The sequence below is a fragment of the Chrysemys picta genome, chromosome 16, assembly GCF_011386835.1.
Source record: "Chrysemys picta bellii isolate R12L10 chromosome 16, ASM1138683v2, whole genome shotgun sequence".
NCBI classification, from domain to species: domain Eukaryota; kingdom Metazoa; phylum Chordata; order Testudines; family Emydidae; genus Chrysemys; species Chrysemys picta.
The window spans coordinates 504,512-532,252 of record NC_088806.1 but is presented as its reverse complement, the minus strand read 5'-3'; the positions used below and the strand labels follow the sequence as shown (position 1 = coordinate 532,252).

General features: G+C 60.1%; 1 protein-coding gene across 3 annotated transcripts; it reads right to left on the bottom strand.

Moving 5' to 3' along the window:
* Positions 1 to 1,990: 1,990 nt before the first annotated feature.
* On the bottom strand, positions 1,991 to 27,149 carry NAT16 (N-acetyltransferase 16 (putative)). 3 transcript variants are annotated; one of them, XM_065569049.1, is made up of 6 exons: positions 26,782 to 27,149; positions 24,558 to 24,704; positions 14,958 to 15,042; positions 12,547 to 12,746; positions 6,867 to 7,091; positions 1,991 to 3,912 (listed from the first exon to the last, which is right to left on the bottom strand). In XM_065569049.1, the coding sequence occupies exons 4-6, from the start codon at positions 12,736 to 12,738 to the stop codon at positions 3,358 to 3,360; spliced, it is 972 nt and encodes a 323-aa protein (XP_065425121.1). In that variant the 5' UTR covers positions 12,739 to 12,746; positions 14,958 to 15,042; positions 24,558 to 24,704; positions 26,782 to 27,149; the 3' UTR covers positions 1,991 to 3,357. The 3 variants fall into 3 exon arrangements, with proteins under 3 accessions (XP_065425121.1, XP_005314468.1, XP_005314469.1); XM_005314411.5 differs by lacking the exon at positions 24,558 to 24,704; XM_005314412.5 differs by lacking the exons at positions 14,958 to 15,042; positions 24,558 to 24,704.
* Positions 27,150 to 27,741: the final 592 nt, after the last annotated feature.

The following is a 27,741-nucleotide window of genomic DNA, read 5'->3' as shown; positions in this document are numbered from 1 at the left end:
ATAGTGGCTCACTTGGGTGGAGATAGAGGGGTCACTGTAGAAACAACTGCCCCACAACAGAGGTGGCTGCTTCTCAGCTCCTGAAGCCCAGCTCCCACCGAGGTGGTGGTAAAAGTGAAGAACCAGAAGGAGCCAGAGATGGATGGAGGCAGCCGCAGAAGACAGACCCGAGTTCCCCCTTGTGGTGCGTTGATGGAAGCGTGGGATGGAGTCCGTGTCTGTGCGTCTGGGATCTGTGTCTTTGTGTGCATGACAGCACCCGTGTGTGTGTGTGTGTGTATGTGTACACCCCAGTGTACACCCGTGACTTCTGGGCACGCTGGTGTCTCAGTTTCCCTCTCTGCGGCATTGGGGGGGCGCAATCTGAGGGTTAATTTAACAGCACAGAGCGAGCGCCCCTTTGTCTGAATGGCTTGGAGAAAATATCACACACACCCATCTCCCCATCTCCCCAGACACACACATCCCTGCCCCCATCCTGGGGGGTTAAATCAGCTGGTGCTGGTGTGAGAGGGGTGCCCCGGGTGAGGCACCCCACCCCGTTGGATCCCCATGGCAGAGAAAGGCCCAACTACCGCAGCCAGCTTAGGGAGGGGTGGGGAATGGGGCAGGGGCCTGTCCGCTCTAGGGGGCAGCGGCTCCCCCCCGGCCCCAGGGCAGGGACTGGCTGGCTCAGGGGGGCGGGGAATGGGGCAGGGGCCTGTCCGCTCTAGGGGGCGCCGGCTCCCACCCGGCCCCAGGGCGGGGACTGGCTGGCTCAGGGGGGTGGGGAATGGGGCAGGGGCCTGTCCCCTCTAGGGGGCGCCGGCTCCCACCCGGCCCCAGGGCGGGGACTGGCTGGCTCAGGGGGGCGGGGAATGGGGCAGGGACTGGCTGGCTCAGGGGGGCGGGGAATGGGGCAGGGGCCTGTCCCCTCTAGGGGGTGCCGGCTCCCACCCGGCCCCAGGGCGGGGACTGGCTGGCTCAGGGGGGTGGGGAATGGGGCAGGGGCCTGTCCCCTCTAGGGGGTGCCGGCTCCCACCCGGCCCCAGGGCGGGGACTGGCTGGCTCAGGGGGGCGGGGAATGGGGCAGGGGCCTGTCCCCTCTAGGGGGCGCCGGCTCCCCCCCCGGCCCCAGGGCGGGGACTGGCTGGCTCAGGGGGGCGGGGAATGGGGCAGGGGCCTGTCCGCTCTAGGGGGCAGCGGCTCCCACCCGGCCCCAGGGCAGGGACTGGCTGGCTCCGGGGGGCGGGGAATGGGGCAGGGGCCTGTCCGCTCTAGGGGGCGCCGGCTCCCACCCGGCCCCAGGGCGGGGACTGGCTGGCTCAGGGGGGCAGGGAATGGGGCAGGGGCCTGTCCACTCTAGGGGGTGTCGGTTCCCCCCCGGCCCCAGGGCGGGGACTGGCTGGCTCAGGGGGGCGGGGAATGGGGCAGGGGCCTGTCCGCTCTAGGGGGCGATGGCTCCCCCCGGCCCCAGGGCGGGGACTGGCTGGCTCAGGGGGGCAGGGGCCTGTCCCCTCTAGGGGGCGCCGGCTCCCACCCGGCCCCAGGGCAGGGACTGGCTGGCTCAGGGGGGCGGGGAATGGGGCAGGGGCCTGTCCCCTCTAGGGGGCGCCGGCTCCCATCCGGCCCCAGGGCGGGGACTGGCTGGCTCAGGGGGGCAGGGAAGGGGGCAGGGGCCTGTCCCCTTTAGGGGGCGCCGGCTCCCATCCGGCCCCAGGGCGGGGACTGGCTGGCTCAGGGGGGCAGAGAATGGAGCAGGGGCCTGTCCGCTCTAGGGGGCGCCGGCTCCCCCCCAGCCCCAGGGTGGGGACTGGCTGGCTCAGGGGGCCGGGGAACGGGACACATGGGGGATGCGGCTGTGACACTTGTCCCCTGGTCTGGGCTCTCACCCCAGGTTCAGACACTGGACAAAGCAGCCGCTGGACGCCACCCCCGTACCCCACCGGGCCCCCCACCTCTCCTGGGGGAGCGTCCGGGCACTGGGCAGAAATGAGAGGCGAGGCAGGGCTGAGGGAAGAGGGGTTTATTGCCACATGGGATGGGGGGAGGGAATCACAGCTTGGGGGATAACCGGGGCGGAGTTTAGTTACAGAAAGAAACCAGGGCCCCCAGTCCCCCCCCCCCCCCCCCCCCATTCTGTGCCAGCCCCGGAGTTGGGGCGGGGGGCTCGCTGATCTAACCTGGATCAGAGACTAGCATTAATAATACGGTGGGCTCGGCCCGGCCTGGGACAACAAAACCAAAGCGGGGGTGAGGGGGCACCCCACAAGTTACTGCCCCAAGGGAGGGATGCAGGATTCCTGCTCCTGACCTCCCGGGGGGGGGGGGGGATGCACTGGGGGTGGGGGAGGGTTTAGTGTGTAGTGCCGGGGGGGGGATGGGCTCTAGCACTGGTGGGGGGGCGGCTCTAGTGGCGCGATGGGGGGGAGGATTCTTGTTGCAGGCGACTTTATAAATATATCTCCGTTTATGAGACTCTATATTGCACGTTACTCGGTTTAGAGGCATCACTAGAGGGGCGGGGGGGGGGGCGCTCTAGGCCTGGCTTCCAGGCGGGTTTTTTGGGGGGAGGGGAGAGCTGAGCCCTGCACACAGGTTTCTATCAGCCATTGCTAGGGCGACCGTCGCAGGGATCCAGCAGCCTGTGGGAGGGTCTGTCAACCACTGCAGGGCGCTGTTCTCATGTTAACTGTTGCTAGGCTCCATCAACCATCAGTGGGCTCCGTCGCCATGCCAACCGTCACTGGGCTCTGTCACAGTGTCAACTGTTGCTAGGTTCCATCAACCATCACTGGGATCCGTCACCATGTCAACTGTTGCTAGGTTCCATCAACCATCACTGGGCCCCGTCACCGTATCAGCTGTTGCTAGGCTCCATCAACCATCACTGGGCTCCATCGCCATGCCAACCATCACTGGGCTCTGTCACCGTGTCAACTGTTGCTAGGCTCCATCAACCATCAGTGGGCTCCGTCGCCATGCCAACCGTCACTGGGCTCTGTCACAGTGTCAACTGTTGTTAGGCTCCATCAACCATCTCTGGGCTCTGTTGCCATGTCAACTGTTGCTAGGTTCCATCAACCATCACTGGGCCCCATCACCGTGTCAGCTGTTGCTAGGCTCCATCAACCATCACTGGGCTCTGTCGTGGGACCAACCATCACTAGGTTCCATCACCATGCCGACCGTTGCTCAGCTCCATCGACCGTCGCTAGGGCTTGCCAAGCGGGTGGGGAGGGAGGGTCATGTCTCCTAGGGGAGTTCCTCTAGGGGGCCAGGAATGGGTTGGTGGAGGATGGGAAACAAGGCTCAGAAAGTGCTTCTGTGGGGCCAGGAAGTGTGGGGGGGAGTATCCCCTGTCCCCCCCCCAGCTCCCTAGATATCTGCCTCCAGCAGGTACTGCTCGGTGTAGCCCTTGGCCAGCTCCAGCCGCAGGCCGGCCCGGCAGAACTCGGCCAGCTCCCCCCAGAGGCTGGGCTCCAGGAAGAGCTGGCACATGACGTTGCCCCGCAGGGCGGGCAGGCGGGCCCGCAGGTGGTGCAGCAGCTGGCTCTTGAGGTGGGCGGGGTGGCGGCCGAAGGCGTCGATGTTGAGGTAGACCCAGTCCTCGCCCAGCGGGATGGGGAAGGGCTGGGTGCAGAGGGAGGCGGCCGTGGGCCGGGCCTTGCAATCCACCACCCAGTGCAGCTGCTTCTGCTGCAGCAGGGCCAGGTTGGACTCGCTGGGCTTGTAGGGCTGCCAGTCCTGGATGAGGGTGCGGCCGGGCAGGACCTCGCTCTGGAAGGCGGGACTCAGCACCAGGCCCCGCACCTCGCCTGGCTCCAGCGCCTCCGTGGGCAGCGGCTGGAAGCCGCCCGCCCACAGCTGGGCCACAGCCGCGTCCAGCCGGGCCAGCAGCTCCGCCGCGTTGAACCGCACCAGCAGGATGCCCTGGAGGGGGAGAGACGCAGGTAAGCCGGCTGGGGTATACAGGGACCTCCCTGCTGGGGGCACGGGGCGGGGAATGGGGCAGGGCCTGTCCCCTCTAGGGGGCGCTGGCTCCCACCCGGCCCCAGGGCAGGGACTGGCTGGCTCAGGGGGGCAGGGAATGGGGCAGGGGCCTGTCCCCTCTAGGGGGCGCCGGCTCCCACCCGGCCCCAGGGCAGGAACTGGCTGGCTCGGGGGGCGGGGAATGGGGCAGGGGCCTGTCCCCTCTAGGGAGCGCTGGCTCCCACCCAGCCCCAGGGCAGGAACTGGCTGGCTCGGGGGGCGGGGAATGGAGCAGGGGCCTGTCCCCTCTAGGGGGCGCCGGCTCCCACCCGGCCCCAGGGCAGGGACTGGCTGGCTCAGGGGGGCGGGGAATGGGGCAGGGGCCTGTCCCCTCTAGGGGGCGCTGGCTCCCACCCAGCCCCAGGGCAGGAACTGGCTGGCTCGGGGGGCGGGGAATGGGGCAGGGGCCTGTCCCCTTTAGGGGGCGCCGGCTCCCCCCCGGCCCCAGGGCAGGGACTGGCTGGCTCAGGGGGGCGGGGAATGGGGCAGGGGCCTGTCCCCTCTAGGGGGCGCTGGCTCCCACCCAGCCCCAGGGCAGGAACTGGCTGGCTCGGGGGGCGGGGAATGGGGCAGGGGCCTGTCCCCTCTAGGGGGCGCCGGCTCCCACCCGGCCCCAGGGCGGGCACTGGCTGGCTCAGGGGGGCAGTGAATGGGGCAGGGGCCTGTCCCCTCTAGGGGGCGCTGGCTCCCACCCAGCCCCAGGGCAGGAACTGGCTGGCTCGGGGGGCGGGGAATGGGGCAGGGGCCTGTCCCCTCTAGGGAGCGCTGGCTCCCACCCAGCCCCAGGGCAGGAACTGGCTGGCTCGGGGGGCGGGGAATGGGGCAGGGGCCTGTCCCCTCTAGGGGGCGCCGGCTCCCACCCGGCCCCAGGGCAGGGACTGGCTGGCTCAGGGGGGCGGGGAATGGGGCAGGGGCCTGTCCCCTTTAGGGGGCGCCGGCTCCCCCCCGGCCCCAGGGCAGGGACTGGCTGGCTCAGGGGGGCGGGGAATGGGGCAGGGGCCTGTCCCCTCTAGGGGGCGCTGGCTCCCACCCAGCCCCAGGGCAGGAACTGGCTGGCTCGGGGGGCGGGGAATGGGGCAGGGGCCTGTCCCCTCTAGGGGGCGCCGGCTCCCACCCGGCCCCAGGGCGGGCACTGGCTGGCTCAGGGGGGCGGGGAATGGGGCAGGGGCCTGTCCCCTTTAGGGGGCGCCGGCTCCCCCCCGGCCCCAGGGCAGGGACTGGCTGGCTCAGGGGGGCGGGGAATGGGGCAGGGGCCTGTCCCCTCTAGGGGGCGCTGGCTCCCACCCAGCCCCAGGGCAGGAACTGGCTGGCTCGGGGGGCAGGGAATGGGGCAGGGGCCTGTCCTCTCTAGGGGGCGCCGGCTCCCACCCGGCCCCAGGGCGGGCACTGGCTGGCTCAGGGGGGCAGGGAATGGGGCAGGGGCCTGTCCCCTCTAGGGGGCGCCGGCTCCCCTCCGGCCCCAGGGCGGGCACTGGCTGGTTCAGGGGGGTGGGGAATGGGGCAGGGGCCTGTCCCCTCTAGGGGCGCTGCCTCCCACCTGGCCCCAGGGCGGGGACTGGCTGGCTCAGGGGAGCAGGGAATGGGGCAGGGGCCTGTCCCCTCTAGGGGGCGCCGGCTCCCACCCGGCCCCAGGGCAGGGACTGGCTGGCTCAGGGGAGCGGGGAATGGGGTAGGAGCCTGTCCCCTCTAGGGGGCGCCGGCTCCCACCCGGCCCCAGGCCAGGGACTGGCTGGCTCAGGGGAGCGGGGAATGGGGTAGGAGCCTGTCCCCTCTAGGACAGAGAACCCAGGATTCCTGCCTCCTGCTCTCTCTCACCCACGAGACCCCACTCTGCTCCCAGAGCCAGAGAGAGAACCCAGGAGTCCTGCCTCCCTCCCCCTTCCCCAGTGGCTGCTGCTCCATTTTGCTCTCCCGGTATCACATGACACGACTGATTTCCACTAATTGAGCTAACCCCCACCCCCACCCCCCACCAGGCACCGCTCAGCCGGCTCACGTGGCCGGGTAAAGTGGGTCAGCAGCCACGACCTTCCCGGGAGCCAGATACCAGGGTGATGGGCAGGCTGACCCTGGGCGGAGAGGCCTGGTAGCCCAGAGCCGACCCATCAGCCACCGAGCGCGGCCGACTCCGGCCCAGGGACGGGAAGGACCCTGGGGCCAGCGGGAGTAGCCAGGCCAAGCCAGAGACCCCCACAGCTCACCCTGCTCTGGGAGGAACTAGACAGTGCTGCTGCAGTGGGTTCCCGCTGGACTCTCCAGCCCTGACCCTCTGGGGGTCCTTTCCCCATCATCTCCCCTTTTCCCATCACCTCCCCAGGCTTCCAAGGGTGGGCCCCAGAGCCAGGCCCACTGAGTCCTGTGCCCGGTTCTAGGGCCCCTGGCTTCTGTGCCCGGTTCTAGGGTCCCTGGGTTCTGTGCCTGGGACCCCTGGGTTCTGTGCCCGGTTTGGGGGCCCCTGGGTTCTGTGCCTGGGACCTCTGGGTTCTGTGCCCGGATCTGGGACCCCTGGGTTCTGTGCCCGGTTCTGGGGCCCCTGGGTTCTGTGCCTGGGACCCCTGGGTTCTGTGCCCGGTTCTGGGGCCCCTGGGTTCTGTGCCCGGTTCTAGGGCCCCTGGGTTCTGTGCCCAGGGGCCCCAGGACCTTTTCCCAGCTCTGTGTGACCTCGGGCAAGTCACCGCAAGGCTCTGGGCCTCAGTTTCCCCGTCAGTGGGGAGGATGGTTCTTCACCTAGTCAGCCAGTCTCTCGCTGTGTGGGGGGTTTGTGGTGCCCAGAACAAAGGGGCCCCATCTCAATCCCCCCTCCTCCCTCAGGGCACTACCGTAATGCACTTAATATCCCCTCCTCCTGCGTCTACCTGCTTGGTGATCAGCCGGTATTTCTTGAAGTCCTTGGGGCCCAGCTTGTCGTCCCGCGTCAGCCGCACCACCTTGACGCCGGGGTGCTGCTCCTTGACCAGCTCAGTGCAGAACCGCTGCAGGACGCCGGCCACGCCTTTCCCCCGCTCCCAGGGTGCCACGCGCAGCCCCTCAACCAGCACCGTCTCTCCAGCGTCCACCACGCAGACCGACTGCAGCCCGATCTGGGGAGGAAATGGGGGCGGGGGGCAGTGGGTTAGCACGGGCCGGGCGGGAACAGAACCACCGCTGGAATTAATGAGGGGGGGGGAGCGGGTTAGCACGGGCCGGGCGGGAACGGAGCCACCGCTGGAATTAACGGGGGGGAGAGCGGGTTAGCACGGGCCGGGTGGGAACAGAACCACTGCTGGAATTAACGAGGCGGGGGGGGTTAGCACGGGCCGGGCAGGAGCAGAGCCACCGCTTGAATTAACGAGGGGGGGGAGCGGGTTAGCACGGGCCGGGCGGGAACAGAACCACCGCTGGAATTAACGAGGGGGGGGAGCGGGTTAGCACGGGCCGGGCGGGAACAGAACCACCGCTGGAATTAACGAGGGGGGGGAGCGGGTTAGCACGGGCCGGGTGGGAACAGAACCACCGCTGGAATTAACGAGGGGGGGGAGCGGGTTAGCACGGGCCGGGCGGGAACAGAACCACCGCTGGAATTAACGAGGGGGGGGAGCGGGTTAGCACGGGCCGGGCGGGAACGGAGCCACCGCTGGAATTAACGAGGGGGGGGAGCGGGTTAGCACGGGCCGGGTGGGAACGGAACCACCGCTGGAATTAACGAGGGGGGGGAGCGGGTTAGCACGGGCCGGGTGGGAACGGAACCACCGCTGGAATTAACGAGGGGGGGGAGCGGGTTAGCACGGGCCGGGCGGGAACGGAGCCACCGCTGGAATTAACGAGGGGGGGGAGCGGGTTAGCACGGGCCGGGTGGGAACAGAACCACCGCTGGAATTAACGAGGGGGGGGAGCGGGTTAGCACGGGCCGGGTGGGAACAGAACCACCGCTGGAATTAACGAGGGGGGGGAGCGGGTTAGCACGGGCTGGGCGGGAACGGAGCCACCGCTGGAATTAACGAGGGGGGGGAGTGGGTTAGCACGGGCTGGGCAGGAACAGAGCCACCGCTGGAATTAACGAGGGGGGGGAGCGGGTTAGCACGGGCTGGGCAGGAACGGAGCCACCGCTGGAATTAACGAGGGGGGGGAGCGGGTTAGCACGGGCCGGGTGGGAACAGAACCACCGCTGGAATTAACGAGGGGGGGGAGCGGGTTAGCACGGGCTGGGCGGGAACGGAGCCACCGCTGGAATTAACGAGGGGGGGGAGTGGGTTAGCACGGGCTGGGCGGGAACGGAGCCACCGCTGGAATTAACGAGGGGGGGGAGCGGGTTAGCACGGGCCGGGCGGGAACAGAGCCACCGCTCGAATTAACGGGGGGGGGAGCGGGTTAGCACGGGCCGGGCGGGAACGGAGCCACCGCTCGAATTAACGGGGGGGGAGCGGGTTAGCACGGGCCGGGCGGGAACGGAGCCACCGCTCGAATTAAGGGGAGCGGGTTAGCACGGGCCGGGCGGGAACGGAGCCACCGCTGGAATTAACGAGGGGGGGGAGCGGGTTAGCACGGGCCGGGCAGGAACAGAGCCACCGCTGGAATTAACGGGGGGGGGGAGCGGGTTAGCACGGGCCGGGCAGGAACAGAGCCACCGCTGGAATTAACGAGTGGGGGGAGCGGGTTAGCACGGGCCGGGCAGGAACAGAGCCACCGCTGGAATTAACGAGGGGGGGGAGCGGGTTAGCACGGGCCGGGCGGGAACGGAGCCACCGCTGGAATTAACGAGGGGGGGGAGCGGGTTAGCACGGGCCGGGCGGGAACGGAGCCACCGCTGGAGTTAACGATGGGGGGGGGAGCGGGTTAGCACGGGCTGGGCGGGAACGGAGCCACCGCTGGAGTTAACGATGGGGGGGGGAGCGGGTTAGCACGGGCCGGGCGGGAACGGAGCCACCGCTGGAATTAACGATGGGGGGGGGAGCGGGTTAGCACGGGCCGGGCGGGAACGGAGCCACCGCTGGAATTAACGAGGGGGGGGAGCGGGTTAGCACGGGCCGGGCGGGAACGGAGCCACCGCTGGAGTTAACGATGGGGGGGGGAGCGGGTTAGCACGGGCCGGGCGGGAACGGAGCCACTGCTGGAATTAACGAGGGGGGGGGGGAGCGGGTTAGCACGGGCTGGGCGGGAACGGAGCCACCGCTGGAGTTAACGATGGGGGGGGGAGCGGGTTAGCACGGGCTGGGCGGGAACGGAGCCACCGCTGGAATTAACGAGGGGGGAGAACCACCGCTTGGATCAGGTTGTATTTTTTATTTCAACTGAATTTTTTATTTCCTTGTGTCAAAATAAAAAAAGAAAAAAAACATTTACAATGTGATTTGAGTTTAATAAAGAATCTTTTTAAGGCCTAAAACTGATTTATTCTCTCTTCAAACACGGAAATAAAAACGAACCAGGCAGGATCCAGGAGCCTCTCCCAAACTCTTGGCGTTAAAGGGGGCTCCGCTCTATAAAGAGAATCGGGGGGGGACAGCGAGCTGGGGAGGCGACGCTTTATGAACAGGGCCCGGCTGATTAGCTTACGGGATTTAGGCCAGTGGCTCTCAACCTTTCCCGACCAATGTGCCCCTTTCAGGAGTCGGATTGGTCTTGCGTACCCCCAAGTTTCACCTCACTTAAAAACGACGTGCTTCCAAAAATCAGACATCAAAATACAGACGCGTCACAGTGCACGGTCAGTGACAAATTACTTCTGGTTCCCATATAATTACAAAATAAATCAACTGGCATATAACGACAGTGCTCCCATCTCGGTGTATCGCACGCAGAGCCGTATAAACCAGTCACTGCCTGTGGGAAACTGGAGTTCGGACTGGCTTCGCTAGTGCTTTCTCTGTAGCCTGTTGTAAAACTAGGCAAATCTCTAGAGGAGTTGATGGAGCCCCTGGACGATCTGTGTACCCCAGGGGTACGTGTGCCCCTGCTTGAGAACGGCTGATTTGCAAGCGACGCCAGCGAGGAGGAACTCAAGCTCCGCTCACTTTCTCCTGGGCGGATTTGAAAACGTTCCCAGCCCGCTGGGCAACGATCGGTTTAATTCGTGGCCTCCCGTTAATCCCGGCTTAATCAACGAGCCGCAGAGGGAAAAGGAGACGCTGGGGGTCGCCAAACCAGTGAAGGGCGTTCGGTTCAAGAGAAGCGATTTGGAGAGGGGGGCTTGGCGCGTTTCTCTCAGCTCCAGCGCCTGTCCGAGCACGGCCTGACCAAAGCCCCGGCAGAAAGGGACCACGCAAGGCCCCTGGCACCAGTTCCGGAGCAAAATGCACGATTAACGAAGCCCGTTGCTTCCATGCCGTACAGCCTCCTGCATAGCAAACGGACGGACCTAAGGGTGCGTTAAGGTCCCAGTGAGCTGGGGTCCCCCTGGATGAAGGGTTAGGGCAGCGGTTCTCAACCAGGGATACGTGTACCCGGGAATATTTGCCTCGTTTTACAACAAGCTCTGAGAAAGCACTAGCGAAGCCAGTCCGAACGCCAGTTTCCCACAGACAGTGACTGGTTTATACGGCTCTGCGTGCGGTACACCGAGATGGGAGCACCGTCGTTATATGCCAGCTGATTTATTTTGTAATTATATGGGAACCAGGAGGAAATCAGCCATTTTTCAGCCATAGCGTGGCTATGACACTTCTGTATTTTGGTGGCTGATTTTCGTAAGCACGTCGTTTTGAAGTGAGGGGTAACTTGGGGGTACGCAAGACAATCCGACCCCTGAAAGGGGGCCAGAGCCACTGGCTTGGAGCCAGCCCGTGCAAATGCACCTTGTGCTGGAGAAAGCACTGCAGTACAAATGGAAAAGCCGGTTAAAATGGATGATTTAAATCAATCCCCGCCCCGTGCCTTGCATCGGGAGGGTGTGAGCAGTGCCCGGTATAATGGGGGACCCTGATCTCGGGGGAGGGGAGGGAGAGAGGGGAGGTCTGTGTGGCACCTGAACAATAGGGGACTGGGGGGGGGGTGATGAGTCATCCCTGAATTACAGCCTGATTAAGCCCCATGCGGAGATGACTCCTTCCTGCGCTAGGCTCCAGCCAATCCACCAGCCAGGGGCTGGGCTGGCGACGCAGGAGACAGGGCCCTGGGAGAGTAATAGGCCCACGGGCCGTATCCTGCTCCCGGCTCTGCTCCCAGCCCTGCCCTCGTTCTGGGCCTTGCTGCCACTGCTCCAACCACTAGGCCTGACCCTCCCTGGGCGGGGCTTTTCGGCATTACCAGGCTATATATGACCAGAGGATGAATTTCAGCCTATTCCCCCCAGTCACAGGATTCAGCCACCTCTGGGGCGGGGCGGCTGGTTACACAGAGACCCCTCGCCCGGCGCTGAGACGCGCCCATCTCTGGGGCGGGACGGCTGGTTACACAGGGACCCCTTGCCCGGAGCTGAGATGCAGCCACCTCTGGGGTGTAGCAATGGGGGGGGGTCTTTTTATATGGTGGACCCCTGGAGTCGTTACAAGAATTCGTCATTTGGTCGGGTCCCATCGGACAGCTCCGAGTCTGAACCCCCCCCCCCCCCCCCCCGCCCCAGGTAATTCTGCCTGGACAGACGTCACATGGTTCCCACCCCGGTCCCCCATTGGCTGAGCATTGGGGGCAAACACAAATTCACTCCCGCGTCGACCATTTCCGGGGGCTTGAGGCCAGAGCTGAAGCTGCGTTCGGGTCGCTGCCCCTACCCCGGCGCCAGGTGGTTCCTGCACCCGGACCAACCGGGCCTGGCTCGTCGGCTCAGGTTTCTCCCGGTTCGGGGGCTGGCCTGGCTGGAGGCGAGACCCGAACCCGGGGCAGGGAGCAGGGTTCACGGGCGATGCGCCCACCTCTGGCTCTGACGCGAGCGTGATGCGGATCTATAACAGCCAGGGACACGGGTCGATCCCGCCACAGCTCAAAGCAGGTCAGAGCGGGGAGCCCGCCAGGAGACGAGAAATGGGGCAGGGGGAGGGGCCATGCTGGGGGAGGTGCGGGGAAGGATTACTGGGATGCAGACAGCCTGGGGGGGCAGGAATACAGACTCCACATGCAGCCACCTCTGGGTGGAGAGTGGGGGCTATTTATACAGGGACTCCTCACCCACCACTGAGATGCAGCCACCTCTGGGGCAGGGCAGCTGGTGACACAGGGACTCCTCGCCCGGCACTGAAATGCAACCACCTCTGGGGTGGGACGGCTGATGACACAGGACCCCGTGCCCGGCACTGAAATGCAGCCACCTCTGGGGTGGGGCGGCTGGTGACACAGGGACTCCTCGCCCGGCACTGAGATGCAGCCACCTCTGGGGCAGGGCGGCTGGTGACACAGGGACTCCTCGCCCGGCACTGAAATGCAGCCACCTCTGGGGTGGGGTGGCCGGTTATCCAGGGACCCCTCGCCCGGCGCTGAGATGCAGCCACTTCTGTGGAGTAGCATCTGGGATCTTTTTTATATGGGGGACCCCCTAACCCGGCTCACTCTGCCCCAGGAGCGAGTACCCCTCAGGCCCAGGTGCATCCCTCTGCAGGACACTGCCGGGTCCGATGTCCCACTCACCACTTCTCCGTTCTTCTTGGCCAGCACCACGGTGCGGTTGGGCTCGCGGATCCAGGCGTGGTAGCGGCTGGGGAGATAATCCAGGCCCCCGTAGATGCCCTTCGACATGGCCAGGATCTCCTCAAACTCCTTCTCTGTCGCCACCACGAACTGCAGCTGCGGGTCGCTGCTGATCCCCGGCTCCAACTTCATGCCCCTGGCTAGCGGGGTTGCAGGGAGAGAGCAGAGCCATGAGACCGCCGTGGGTGGGGGACATCCACGGACATCCACACACACCCACGCTGTAGCCTATAGGATTAACCTGTTTGCTTGCATAGATAGATCTTTTCTTATAGTTTAAGCCAGGGGTCGGCAACCTTTCAGAAGTGATGTGCCGAGTCTTCATTTATTCACTCTGATTTAAGGTTTCACGTGCCAGTCATACATTTTAACGTTTTCAGAAGGTCTCTTTCTCTAAGTCTATAATCTATAACTAAACAATTGTTGTATGTAAAGTAAATAAGGTTTTTAAAATGTTTAAGAAGCTTCATTTAAAATTAAATTAAAATGCAGAGCCCCCCGAACCGGTGGTCAGGACCCGGGCAGTGTGAGTGCCACTGAAAATCAAGCTCGTGTGCCACCTTCGGCATGTGTGCCATAGGTTGCCTACCCCTGGTTTAAGTATTTGATGTAGTGTAATAGGTTTATAAATGTATATTAAAAGTAAATATTAAAAGTTTGGCTGTAATGCAAGAGACCTACAGGCTAAAACCCTGTATGTTAACCTAAGGCAAAGTTAGCATCTCTATATTAAGACTTTTTACAGAAAGGAAAGTTGATCTTCATCTGGTTACCATAATATTAATATTATTTATTATTAATATTATTAATTTAATTAAATTACTAAATTACATTCCTATATTATCCAGATTAATATTATCAATACACCCTAAATCAGGCTACAGGCTGGCGAGCCAGGCAGGAGCTTTGAGGAGTGTGTGACAGGAATTGTCAGGGATTCCAGGCATCCTTCGACCCCTGAGAGTCTCACCCAAGACATAAGCAAATGGTTAAAGTTACAGAGATTGTGTCTTACTCACTCCTAAAAACACAGAAACCTGATTTCCTGTGGCTGCGGCTTGGCCGCAGTCCCAGTATTTCTGGCTCTGTTTTGTGGTTTTAACTTATAGGTTTTGAATTTAATCTTGCAAGATAAAAAGTAATATTCTAACGTAAGAGTGTTATTATTTAAAGAGCATTGTTATTTAATGTGATACGCGCATTTAAGGGGCTTTGTTGGAGGTGGAAGTTGTAACGAATGGCACCAATAAGATATTAGCAGTAGCATCGGGCCTGCTGACCCACACTAGTGGTGGCGGGGGAGTTGATATATCTATGTATTAATTGTCGCCAAGAGGCCACAATAACTCAGAACTTGTATAATTCTTCAGTCCCCCCTACTCTCCCGGGCTGCACCTCTGATCCATCTGCCGCAGTATCCCCAGCTGTTTGGCAGGTCCCGACAGAGGGAAAAAACCTCTCAATCAGCTATGAGCCATCGAGGGAAGAGAGGGGAACGTGCCCCCACCTCTCTATCGTTTATTTGGGACTTATTGACCTAAGTGTAAAACCGGTTTGGGGTATTATTTCCTGTCGTTTCTGGGAAGGGACGCCTTCAGTTCAGGGCCGGCTCTAGGTTTTTTGCCACCCCAAGCTCCGAGAGCGGAACCATCCAAGCAAAAAAAATAAAAAAACCCTCTGAGAGCAGAACTGCCCGGAATGCCGCCCCTGGAATTGTACTTTGCTGGTGCCTAGAGCTGGTCCCACTTCAGTTTCAGAGTTCATTATAGTTCATTACATAATCTCGTGACGTGTTAGAATTGGAGTGAGTTCTATGTTACGTGTTAAGGTAAGTGGAGTAAGGGCAAGAGTGGAGTCTGTTGGAGCTGCCCGCAGTCTGGCTTTAGAAAACTTTGCCAGAAAATACATTCAGGAACATGGAGGAGGTTTAGAACAGCTGAGAAATAGCGAGATGATTTCTGAGCATGGTAACCCATGGGGTTTTGTGAGTGAGGTATTTGATGTAGAAACAGAGCAGAAAAAGATCAGGACTCAACTGGTAAAAGGAAGAGCTGTTGAATGCCTGCTCGTGGCTTGTAGTTCGCTGGGAAAGAAATTGAATAAAAATGAGAGTTACTCAGGAAAGCCCAGTGAACTGTGGATGCCAGCCTAAAATCGCTGGAGGGCTCTAGATCAGACCGTGGTCGGCTGTTGGACAGAATCAGAGAGTTGAAAAGTTAAGAGATGTGTTAGAGGAGGATAAAGAATCGGTTCCCGTCCCTATTGGCACAGTGGAACCGACGGAGACAAAAACTCTGCAGGGCCAGTTACTAGAAGTAGGGTAAGAGAATGAGCTCAGGTTAATACTGTACCTTTAGGAGCGGAGCTGGAGATTGGTCTGAGGAGCCGCAGGGAGAGTCAGGAGAGGAAGTTGGCGGTGCAGGAGATACCGGCCGTCTGCAGATAGAAAGTAAGTCTCAGGGTGGCACCACCGGAGGGGTTCATCATAGAGGAGGTGACTAGTGATGTAAAGGATGAGGTGAGCACAGCAAAGGGGGAGGAAATATCCTCTCCTCTGTTAGTGTCCACCCCTGACAGTGAAGAGGGAGTGCCTTTAGAGACCGTGATTGTTCAAGGACTAGAACAGGGGTAGGCAACCTATGGCACACATGCCAAAGACGGCACACCAGCTGATTTTCAGTGGCACTCACACTGCCCGGGTCCTGGCCACCGGTCCGGGGGGCTCTGCATTTTAATTTAATTTTAAATGAAGCTTCTTAAACATTTTAAAAAACTTATTTACTTTACATACAACAATAGTTTCGTTCTATATTATAGACTTTTATAGAAAGAGACTTTCTAAAAACATTAAAATGTGTTACTGGCACGTGAAACCTTAAATTAGCGTGAATAAATGAAGACTCGGCACAGCGCTTCTGAAAGGTTGCCGACCCCTGGACTAGAAGATGCGGTGTCACAAGTGACACAAGTAGCTAGTGCTTGTGATGTAGTTATCTCTAGGTTACAACAGAGAGAGCTACAACAACCAAGGAATACGATTCATAGATTCTAGGACTGGAAGGGACCTCGAGAGGTCATCGAGTCCAGTCCCCTGCCCTCATGGCAGGACCAAATACTGTCTAGACCATCCCTGATAGACATTTATCCAACCTACTCTTAAATATCTCCAGAGATGGAGATTCCACAACCTCCCTAGGCAATTTATTCCAGTGTTTAACCACCCTGACAGTTAGGAACTTTTTCCTAATGTCCAACCTAAACCTCCCTTGCTGCAGTTTAAGCCCATTGCTTCCTGTTCTATCCTTAGAGGCTAAGGTGAACAAGTTTTCTCCCTCCTCCTTATGACACCCTTTTAGATACCTGAAAACTGCTATCATGTCCCCTCTCAGTCTTCTCTTTCCAAACTAAACAAACCCAATTCTTTCAGCCTTCCTTCATAGGTCATGTTCTCAAGACCTTTAATCATTCTTGTTGCTCTTCTCTGGACCCTCTCCAATTTCTCCACATCTTTCTTGAAATGCAGTTCCCAGATTTTCTGCTCCTCCACCCAATGTTACATTGGCATCATATAGATCAGGAGATCCAGTCCCTTTTGGGTCGACATTTATTAGCATTTGGGCAATCATCCACATTGTCTAGGTCCCTAGAATTCCGTGGACCTTCTACACCCCCTTGGTGTATGCTGGTATCACCTGGTGGACCGGATTAAGGAACCCCCAGGGTTAGGCCGAGGTGTCCCTAGGTACCTGCGTTGGCAAAATAACCCTAACCCACGTAGTAACCCTGGACCTTCGAGTCTGCAGGCCCCTCGACAGGGTTATGCGTTTGAATCCCATATATGGGCCCTGGACCGTGTTCCTTTCTTTTCAGATGCCGCACAGAACAATTCACGCCTGCAGAGACCCAAGTCAAAGATGGGGACTCAGTTGTAAGGATGTTTAAGCAGACGCTTAAGGCTCAACGACGGGATATCCGGAAACTCCGAGTCCATATGATTGAGCTGGTGATGGAAGGCCAGGGCCCGGCACCCTCAAACCGTCCGGTGGCCTCCGTTAACTCATTTCCTTCTCTCCGGTGGACAGCCTCCGGAGATAGAGAAGGAGAACCCGTAGACTATTTGTCTGCATACTCTACAAATTCCTCGGCATGACGCCAACCAGCCCCAAGCGTAGTCATAGCCCCGTTAGGCAGCGGGGGGAGACCCACAGTATCTGCAGTGGTGGGGGGCTGCCACTGGAATTGTATTATAGATACTGGGGCAGCAATTAGCATTTTCCATGTCAAGGATCCTAGATCCTCTTCTCTGTCATCAGGGTGTACAAAGACACTTGCAACTTTGGCAAGTAATCAGGTTGTTACCACACTACCTATACCCATTGAAGTACAGATAGGTCACCTAAGAAAGGTTCATACCTTTGCGTTGATGAAATTAGCAGACCCAGAGAATTGTCTATTGGGAACTGCAAACAGGGATGTGTTCTTGATCTGGGTAACCAATTATTGTGTCTTACTGTAGAACAGGCAAAGGATGACTCACCAGTAGTCATACCTGAGTGTGGCCTGGTGTCATAGACTCGTAGAATATCAGGGTGGGAAGGGACCTCAGGAGGTATCTAGTCCAATCCCCTGCTCAAAGCAGGACCAATCCCCAACTAAATCATCCCAGCCAGGACTTTGTCAAGCCGGGCCTTAAAAACCTCCAAGGAAGGAGATTCCACCACCTCCCTCGGTAACCCATTCCAGTGCTTCACCACCCTCCTAGTGAAATAGTGTTTCCTAATATCTAACCTAAACCTCCCCCACTGCAACTTGAGACCATTGCTCCTTGTTCTGTCATCTGCCACCACTGAGAACAGCCTAGATCCATCCTCTTTGGAACCCCCTTCAGGTAGTTGAAGGCTGCTATCAAATCCCCCCTCACTCTTCTCTTCTGGAGACTAAACAATCCCAGTTCCCTCAGCCTCTCCTCATAAGTCATGTGCTCCAGCCCCCTAATCATTTTTGTTGCCCTCCGCTGGACTCTTTCCAATTTTTCCACATCCTTCTTGTAGTGTGGGGACCAAAACTGGACACAGTATTCCAGATGAGGCCTCACCAATGCCGAATAGAGGGGAATGATCCCGTTCCTCGATCTGCTGGCAATGCCCCTACTTATACAGCCCAAAACGCCGTTAGCCTTCTTGGCAACAAGAGCACACTGTTGACTCATATCCAGCTTCTCGTCCACTGTAACCCCAGGTCCTTTTCTGCAGAACTGCTACCTAGCCATTCGGTCCCTAGTCTGTAGCAGTGCATGGGATTCTTCCGTCCTAAGTGCAGGACTCTGCACTTGTCCTTGTTGAACCTCATCAGATTTCTTTTGGCCCAGTCCTCTAATTTGTCTAGGTCCCTCTGTAACCTGTCCCTACCCTCCAGCGTATCTACCAGTCCTCCCAGTTTAGTGTCATCTGCAAACTTGCTGAGAGTGCAGTCCACGCCATCCTCCAGATCATTAATGAAGATATTGAACAAAACCAGCCCCAGGACCGACCCTTGGGGCACTCTGCTTGATACTGGCTGCCAACTAGACATGGAGCCATTGATCACTACCCGTTGAGCCCGACGATCTAGCCAGCTTTCTATCCACCTTACAGGCATTCATCCAGCCCATACTTCTTTAACTTGGTGGCAAGAATACTGTGGGAGACCGTATCAAAAGCTTTGCTAAAGTCAAGGAATAACACATCCACTGCTTTCCCCTCATCCACAGAGCCAGTTATCTCCTCATAGAAGGCAATTAGGTTAGTCAGGCACGACTTCCCCTTGGTGAATCCATGCTGACTGTTCCTGATCACTTTCCTCTCCTCTAAGTGCTTCAGAATTGATTCCTTGAGGACCTGCTCCATGATTTTTCCAGGGACTGAGGTGAGGCTGACTGGCCTGTAGTTCCCCGGATCCAGCGGAGGACTCTGAACCTGAGGGGTATGAGTTGAACAAAACAGTGGCTAATCACGCAGACCAACCTGAGTTACAGGCGTTACTTCGCAAGCAGGCGAATGCCTTTGCTAAACACAAACATGATTGTGGATGCATGGCAGTCACTCTTGTTGTGGAAGGAGGAGAGATTTCAGCCCAGAGACAGTGTCCTTACCCAGACCAGGCAAACCTGTACCTAGGAAAGACTACTATCAAGCCAAAAACAACAAGGAGTCTGGTGGCACCTTAAAGACTAACAGATTTATTTGGGCATAAGCTTTCGTGGGTAACAACCTCACTTCTTCGTATGCAAATAAATCTGTTAGTCTTTAAGGTGCCACCAGACTCCTTGTTGTTTTTGTAGATACAGACTAACACGGCTACCCCCTGATACTTTACTATCAAGTCTTTACTGACACAGGGAGTACTACGTAGATGTACTTCTACTGCCAATTCCCCCATTTGGCCTGTGAAGAAACCAGATGGTTCTTGGCCTCTCACAATAGATTACAGACGCCTGAATCAGGTCACACCCACTTGTGTCCCCACAAGGGCCAAAATGCCAAATCTAATCAAGTCCTTTCATCCAGAGGCTGTGTGGTTTAAATGACCCGTGTTTAGCTACACAGACTAAAAAGGAGCATTTAGAAAGACTTGACGAGCTCCTGCAGATCCTAAAGGAAGCAGGGTTAAAGTGCAATCCGGCCAAGGCACAGCTAATGGCCAATTGTCTCTCTTTCTTGGGCCTCACCCTGACAATGGGGTGGAACCCCGGCACAACAGAAAGTAGATGCAATCCAAACATTGCCTTTACCACAGGACCCAACAGCTTTAAGATCGTTTTGGGGTTTAATGGGGTACCACAGGGATTTCAGTCCCAATTTTGCTTCTATTGCAGGTCCCTTGTACCAACGACTAAAGAAAGGTGCCCAGTGGAAATGGTGTGAGCAGACACAGACGAAGTGTCCCAGCTAAAACAGGCCATTGTCAAGGCTCCAGTGTTGATCACTCCAAATCCCGAGATACGCGATCATCCAGAGATAGCGGTGAGTGTTAATGCGTTAGCGGCTGTGGCCTCACAAGAAAGGCATGGGAAAATCAGACCTGTGGCTTATGCCTCACATTTAATGTCATCAGTTGAACTTAAATATGACAATTGTGAAAAGTACCTATTGACCACCAGTTGGGTCATACAACACTTTCTTTTCTAATTGGCCTCAGCCCAATCATATTATGCTCATCGCACACTCCCCTTCAGTTCTTACTGTCCAATGGGGTAAAAGATGAGCAAGTTTCAAATACTCACCTAGCCCACTCGGCATTACTGCTGCAAGGGAAGGATATTGCACTCAAACCTATTAGGACACCATCCTTGTTACCAACTGCTCTACTGTATCAAGGAGAGCCACACGCGTGTCCTGATCTTGATCAATTGGATCTAAGGGAGGAGGAAAAACAAAAGCTTTTCCAACCATTGATCCAGGAGACAGATCCGTTAAGAGGTATCCTTTCTTTGTTGACGGTTCTAGTTATTACCATCAAGGTAAACCTCGTACCGGGTTTAAAACTAATGTGAAGATAATACCATAGTGAAAGTAATCCGAGAGCTTTCCAAAACAGAAAGGGAAGGGTCGCTAACAATAGATCCTTTGTACAAAGAAATGCGCCATTAAAATCTCAGCTGTATGAAGGTCCTTGGATGGCTTTGCAGATTGACTTTGTAGATCCTCACAGAGGTAACCAATACCTATGAGTGGTTATCGATGCTTTTTCAAAGTGGGGAGAGGCATTTCCTCTTAAAGGCAATACTGCAAAAGCCACTGCCAAGGTCCTAGTAGAGCAAGTCTTCTCTCGCTGGGGGATCCCTGCAAAGGTAGAGTCGGACCAGGGATCATGGGACACTTCTTTAGGAACTGTCTTAAATTAATGGGAGTCCCGCAGAGACTCCACAACCCATACAGACCACAGTCATCTGGGCTGGGGGAACGAACTATAAAAGTGATGTTGAGGAATCTGGTTGTTGCCAGTGGACGTAACTGGGACACTCTCGTGCCTGTCATTTTAATGGCATTGAGAGCGACATCGGCTGCATCTACTGATAAAACACCCTTTGAAGTGGTGACAGGCGGAACGATGCGATTCCCAGAACATTTAATTGGCACCAGTGGCGCTCAATTAGAGGGAATAGAGATGGATACCTACCCGCAGAATCTGCCCAAACCTTTACATCAGCTCCACTTGCAGGTAGCTGCCAAATTGGGAAAATCCAGACGCAAGGCCAAGGCTTACTTTGACAAAAACCAGAGAGAGACTAGACTGCTTGGGTGCTTGGAGACCAAGTAATGTTGTTATCGTATAAATCACCAGAACAAGGGTTGTGTAACGATGGACCGGAGCTTTCTGAATCATCCCTAAACTCAGTTCAGCCGGGTATAAGATTAGAATAACAGGAGGCAAGCGTAATAAAGACAGAATCTACCATGCTGATCAGTTAAAGCTGTATCGATCGTTCAAGTTGCAGGAACAACTTCCTCCTCAGCAGGGCCGGCTCTAGCGTTTTTGCCACCCCAAGCGTGCGCACGCACACACACACGCACACACACACACGCACAGACACACACACACACACGCACACACACACACCACACACACACAGACACACGCACACGCACAGACACACGCACACACGCACAGACACACGCACACAAGCCACGATCGGCGGCAGCTCTACCGCCGCTTCATTCTACGGCGGCAAGTCCTTCGCTCCCACAGGGAGTGACGGCCCTGCCACCAAATTGCCACTGAAGGGCCGGACGTGCCGTCCCCCTCTTCATTGGCCGCCCCAGGCACCTGCTTGCTACGCTGGTGCCTGGAGCCGGCCCTGCTCCTCAGGACGTAAGTGAACAGCATCCGATGGAATCGCGACGACTGGAGCCCAGCAGATGGCACCCATGAAATGGACATGGAGATTTCTGATTGCTACTCCCTTATCGTTGCTCTAAGGGTAAGACTGAGCCAAAAATCGGGACTGAACTGTTACAACTCCATGAAACCAGACAACACGGTCGTGCTCCATTGCCGGAGCAGAATGGGGCACGGGACCTATCCCCTCGGTGTCAGCGACCTGCGCAGAGCCGGGCAGCACACAGAGGGAACACGCGCACGCTGCTGACTGTTATCAACACGTCGGGGTCACCAATGTCAGACGCTACCGGGGTGGTGCTCTGCTCTAGTCAATGTTGGTATCAGTCGGCTGCGTGCGTGTTCCCTCTGTGTGCTGCCCCGGCTCTGCGCAGATCGCTGACACAGCAAACCCCAAGAGACCCCCCAATGACCACAGGCTCCGATAAAGTACGAAGGCACCAGCCACGTTTATTGTCAAACGAAGCACAGTGATAGTTCCCCACAGACTCTACAGGACAAACTACGAATTTGTGCCCCCCAACAATGGACACAGCTCAGTCAGTGGCGGGACACTCCACTGCCCCCAGGCCAGACAAAGACAACTCTTCAGGGACACATTCTTATACACAGGTACAAACAAGTTACACATCACCCCTGATGTATTGCGGTACAGCCCCTCTACGCATTAGGGTGTTGCCTCTGCCCTGGTACAGGTTGGTTCAAACAAACATGTCCCCTGTCTTTAGGCTGGGTCTGCCTGTTCCTTTTTATCTCTGTGGGATGTGTCCGTACCGGGATGTTCTGGTGCCATCCTGGGACACGTTCATCTTAGTAGTGCTTATATGTGTGTACGTGCTTTTAGCAGCCTTCCTCTTGACAACTTCTGGGAGCAGGGCCGGCCTCTGGCTCACAGCTGAACTTTTGCTTTATGTTAGCAAAGTCTTCACCATTTCTTCAGGTCAGGCCTCAGGCCTCATACCGGGCCTCTGATACAAGGGTTTATGTTTCAGGGCCTCATCTTACTACAATTAGTACACCCTAAATCAGGCTACAGCGCTCAACAGCGCTGCTAACAGCCGGGTGAGTCTCTAAAATGCAGCCACCTCTGGGGCGGGGCGGCTGGTGACCCAGGGACCCCTCGCCCGGTGCTGAGATGCAGCCACCTCTGGGGCAGGGCGGCTGGTGACCCAGGGACCCCTCGCCCGGTGCTGAGATGCAGGGAGAGGAAGTGAAGATTAATTTTGTGTCCAAGTGAGGTTTGATGGGGGACACGCTGGGGTGGGGAGTGATGGGAAGCTGGGTAAGTGTCGTCAGCCACAGCTCCCCCTGCCAGCCCAGCCCTGCCCCCCCCCCCAGCTCTGCCAGTGCCCCTCACTCCCGACCCGCAGCCCCTGCCAGCCCAGCCCTGCCCCCCCAGCTCTGCCAGTGCCCCTCACTCCCGACCCGCAGCCCCTGCTAGCCCAGCCCTGCCCCCCCCCCCAGCTCTGCCAGTGCCCCTCACTCCCGACCCGCAGCCCCTGCCAGCCCAGCCCAGCCCCCCCGCCCAGCTCTGCCGGTGCCCCTCACTCCCGACCTGCAGCCCCTGCCGGCCCAGCCCTGCCCCCCCCCAGCTCTGCCAGTGCCCCTCACTCTCGACCCGCAGCCCCTGCTAGCCCAGCCCTGCCCCCCCCAGCTCTGCCGGTGCCCCTCACTCCCGACCCGCAGCCCCTGCCAGCCCAGCCCTACCCCCCCCCCCAGCTCTGCCAGTGCCCCTCACTCCCGACCCGCAGCCCCCTGCTAGCTCAGCCCTGGGCTCCCCCCGCTTGGAGCAGGCGTCTCCCCTGAGCGGACGCTGCCTGGCCAGGTTGGGGTGTCTCTGGTTTCACCGCGCCGGGAGCTGGTCATTAATATTAAAGGGAACCCGAGGCGGCCTGCGGGGGCGGGTTTACAGCTAGGCCATGCGAGACGGAAACGTCTGACCCGGGAACTCGACCCGCTGCCCCCCTGAAATATTCATCCCGGCCCCCTAAGGAGGTACAGAATCTTGGGGGGAGCAGGGCCCACGTCCATTCTGGTGCACCCCCCTCCAGCCAGCCCCCCCCGTCTCCATCCGTCCCTGTTCTGCCTGAGCGTGGCCGGGGCCCAGCGCTGGTCCCCACCCTGCCCTACCCTAGGGTTCGAGCCCGGTCACGGTGGGGCAGCTGTGCCTACGATGCCCAGGGGCGGCTGCAGACCTGGGGGCAGGGGGCGGTGGCCTGACAGGGGTGGGGCAGCTGTGGGGCAGGGGCGGCTGCCTTGTCCCATTTCTGGGACCTCCCTCCTCCAGCTGCAAGCTGTCCCATCCCCAGGGATGGGGGGGATGGATGGGGGGGCTTACCCCTTCCCCCCCAGGCTGGCACCGCCCACCCCATTGGTCCCCTTGTCATGGACAGACGGGTCGGGCCGGTTCTCCTCCCCCACCCCAGCCCGGGCCCATCCCCCGGCATCTGGCGCCTGCGATCTGACGGAAAAAACTCCTTCCCACCCAGCTCCCCTCACCCTCCCTACCCCCCACTGAACCACTGTGCGCCCACCCGCCCCATAGACACCCCTGGATCTGGGCCCGCCAGTCTGGGGTGGGCTGGGGGGGATACAGAGGTGGCCAGACCCATGGGTCTGGACTGGGGGGGAGGGAAGGGGTAGCAGGCTGGTGGCAAAGGAATGGGGGTACCCCAATCTGTGCCCCTATTCTCCTGGCCTTCCCCTTAGGGTCACACAGCAGGAGAGGGGGCTGGGAAGATGCTGTGACCCCCAATCCCTACCTCCCCCCCCACCAGTTCGGTTTTGGAGGAGTTGGCGTTCGGCATCTGTCAGCTCCGTCTGCGTCACGTTCTCAGCGCCCGGCTAAAAACAGATCGTGTTAATCTGCTGGGGGGGCGGAGATGGGGGGAGAGTTGCAGGGGGGGCAGGCATGGAGAGGAGGGGGATGCGTCAGGCTTATTAATGTGGGGGGCCAGCCCCCCAGCTAGAAAATCCCGCTGGGGCGAATCCGCGGGCGGTGGGGGGTGGACGGAGCTGCCAGGCGTGGGGTGTCACATCGCGTTTGTCCGGCGTTCGGGCTGGGGCGCATTTACCCCCAGGCTTCCTTCGGCCCGGGCCGTCGCTGCCCTGGGGCCAGGCACGTTCTGCCTTTTGCCGGACCCTTCTCTTGCCTTCGGTTAAGGGCCGAGCTGGGGCCCGCGGCCGCCCGACCGGCTTTGTAGCCTCGCGTTTGGGGTTATCTGCAGAACGGGAGACGTTTTTAGATGCGCTGACGCCGGAGCCCCCGGCTGCCGGGCACAGCTGGTGATGAGGGGGAATCGGACCCCCACGGCCCGGCCGTGCGAGGGAGAGCGGAGAACGCACTGACCCCCGAGCCAGGGGCTGTCCCGCATGGCCCCCACATGGCGTTTATCCCTGGGGGTCGGGGTACCCGCCTGTGACCGGGGGGTCCCTGGGGCAGCGCCCTTAACCTGGCCTGACAACGCTGATCCGCTTGCATTCAATATTAACGGGGCCAGAGCCTCTGGGAGAAGCCGGCTGCAGCCCAGTGGGGGGTCCCTCCTGCTCCCCTTTAATTCACTGTTCCTGGGGCCAGACTCCCCCCGCTCCAGAGCCCCCCCAGGCCAGGGGCTCAACCGCTCGTGCTGGAGGTTGGAGATCCCGGGTCAGATCCCAGCTTTGCTCTTAAACAGGGTTTGAATAGGGACCCCCCCTGCCTACCCCTGTGACCCTGCTGAGGGATGGGGAGGGGGCCCAGTTAGCTCCCCACTCTGTCCCCTCTGTTGGGGGGGGCGTTAACGCTGCAATATGTCAGGTGAGAGAAAAGCTACCTGCAGGGGAGAGGGATGGGTGTGGGGCAGGGCAGGAGGATGGCTGTGGGGTGGGGGAGGGGGAGGGTATTGGTGTGGGGGAGGGGAACCCTGCCTGCAGGGAAGGGGGATGGGTGTGGGGCAGGGGAGGAGGATGGGTGTGGGGCGGGGAACTCTGCCTGCAGGGCAGGAGGATGGGTGTGGAACAGGGGAGGAGGATGGGTGTGGGGCAGGGGACACTCAGATTGTATCAGGTCCCTCTGCCTAGCCCCCTTCCCTGCCCAATTTGGGGGGCACAGGGAAAGTGGGTGGGTCACCCTGGGGCCCTAGAAGCAGCTAGATGGAGCAGGAATGTGGGGGAGGCTGATATTGGGGAGGGACGAGGCCAGCCCCCCCCCCAAGAAAAGCCCCCGGGGGTTTCCTTAGCAAGGGGTTACATCCTGAAGGTGGGGGGAGGCAACAGGGGGGCACAGCCACAGGCAGAGCGCAGGGACCCGGGGACAGGTGGGGGGGCAGCTCCGTCCCTGCGCCCCTCCCCGTGGCACCTGCCTTGCGCCCCCCCTCCCCATGGCAGGGGCTCGGGGGGGTGACAATCTCCCCTCCCCCCAGTCTTTGTTCCCAGGGGAAAGTGACGGGGGGGGGAGGGAAGAGGGAGGATCGGGCCCCGCCCGCCCCTTCCCCCCTCCCCCCCCGGGCGCGGGCGCATCCTCAGGGACCCAGGTGTCCGGGTAATGGCGACGGCTCCCTGGTAACAATGGGGGAGGGGCCAGCGGCATCCCCCCACGCCCCCCCCCACCGGGGATGCGGGGAAGGGGGCAGCAGCCTGCGGGGGGGGGGGGGGTCTTAGCACGAAGTGGGGATGTGCTAATAGAGCCGAAGACACTCCATCCCCCAGCAGCCCCCCCAGAGACCCCTCCCCTTCAGAGATCCCCCTCCCACAGCAGCCCCCCCAGAGACCCCTTCCCCTTCAGAAACACCCCCTCCCGCCCAGCCCCCCGAGAGACCCCCCTCCCGTTCAGAGATCCCCCTCCCCCAGCAGCCCCCCCAGAGACCCCTCCCATTCAGAGATCCCCCTCCCCCAGCAGCCCCCGCAGAGACCCCTCCGCTTCAGAGACCCCCCTCCCCTTCAGAGACACCCCCTCCCCCAGCAGCCCCACCAGAGACCCCTCCCCTTCAGAGACCCCCTCCCCTTCAGAGACACCCCCTCCCCCAGCAGCCCCAACAGAGACCCCCCTCTCCTTCAGACACCCCCTCCCCCAGCAGCCCCACCAGAGACCCCCCTCCCCTTCAGAGACACCCTCTCCCCCAGCAGTCCCCCTCTAATCCCCCCATTGACCCCCCTTTCCCCAGGAACCCCCTCCCCACCCATCCTCTCCATCAAACATCCCCCAATACCGCCTCCCCCCCATACACACTCTTCCCCTGAGCCGCCCCCTCCCCAATCAATCCCCCCCCGCCCTGAGCCCTAGAGGTCGCGGTGCCCCCCAGGTGGGGGGGGGGTCCCTACCGGGAGCGGCCGGCGGTGGGTGGCTGGATGCGGGGTCAGGCTCCGCTGCTCGGGCCGGGCTGGGACGGTCCCTCTCCCCGCCCGGCCGCGGCGGCTATAAAGCGGGGCGCTAAGCCCCGCCCCCGCCCCCCCCCCAGCTGGAGGGGACACGGGGGGGGGGCGCTGGCATCACATGAGCCCGGCTAATCCCCCCCCCCGCCCCTCGCGCCTGTGCGTCACCAGCGGGAGAAAGTGACCTGAGAGGTGGGGGGGGGAGGGAGCCCGCAGCCGGCCCACCCCCACACACCTGGGGGGCTGGGCCCCATAGACCACCCCCATAGCGCAGGGTTACAGACCACCCCCGCACCTCAATCTCCCTGCAACCTCCCGTCACAGCATCCTCCTTGCCCACCCCCACACACCTGGGGGGCTGGGCCCCATGGACCACCCCATAGCGCAGGGTTACAGACCCCCCCGCACCTCAATCTCCCTGCACCCCCCCGTCACAGCATCCTCCTTGCCCACCCCCACACACCTGGGGGGCTGGGCCCCATGGACCACCCCATAGCGCAGGGTTACAGACCCCCCCGCACCTCAATCTCCCTGCACCCCCCCGTCACAGCATCCTCCTTGCCCACCCCCACACACCTGGGGGGCTGGGCCCCATGGACCACCCCATAGCGCAGGGTTACAGATCCCCCCCCGCACCTCAATCTCCCTGAACCCCCCGTCACAGCATCCTTCCACACCCCCACACACCTGAGGGGCTGGGCCCCATGGATCCCCCCATAGCGCAGGGTTACAGACCCCCCCGCACCTCAATCTCCCTGAACCCCCAGCCACAGCATCCACCTTGCCCACCCCCACACACCTGGGGGACTGGGCCCCATGGACCCCCCATAGCACAGGGTTACAGACCCCCCCTGCACTGCCCCGTCACAGCATCCTCCTTGCCCACCCCCACACACCTGGGGGACTGGG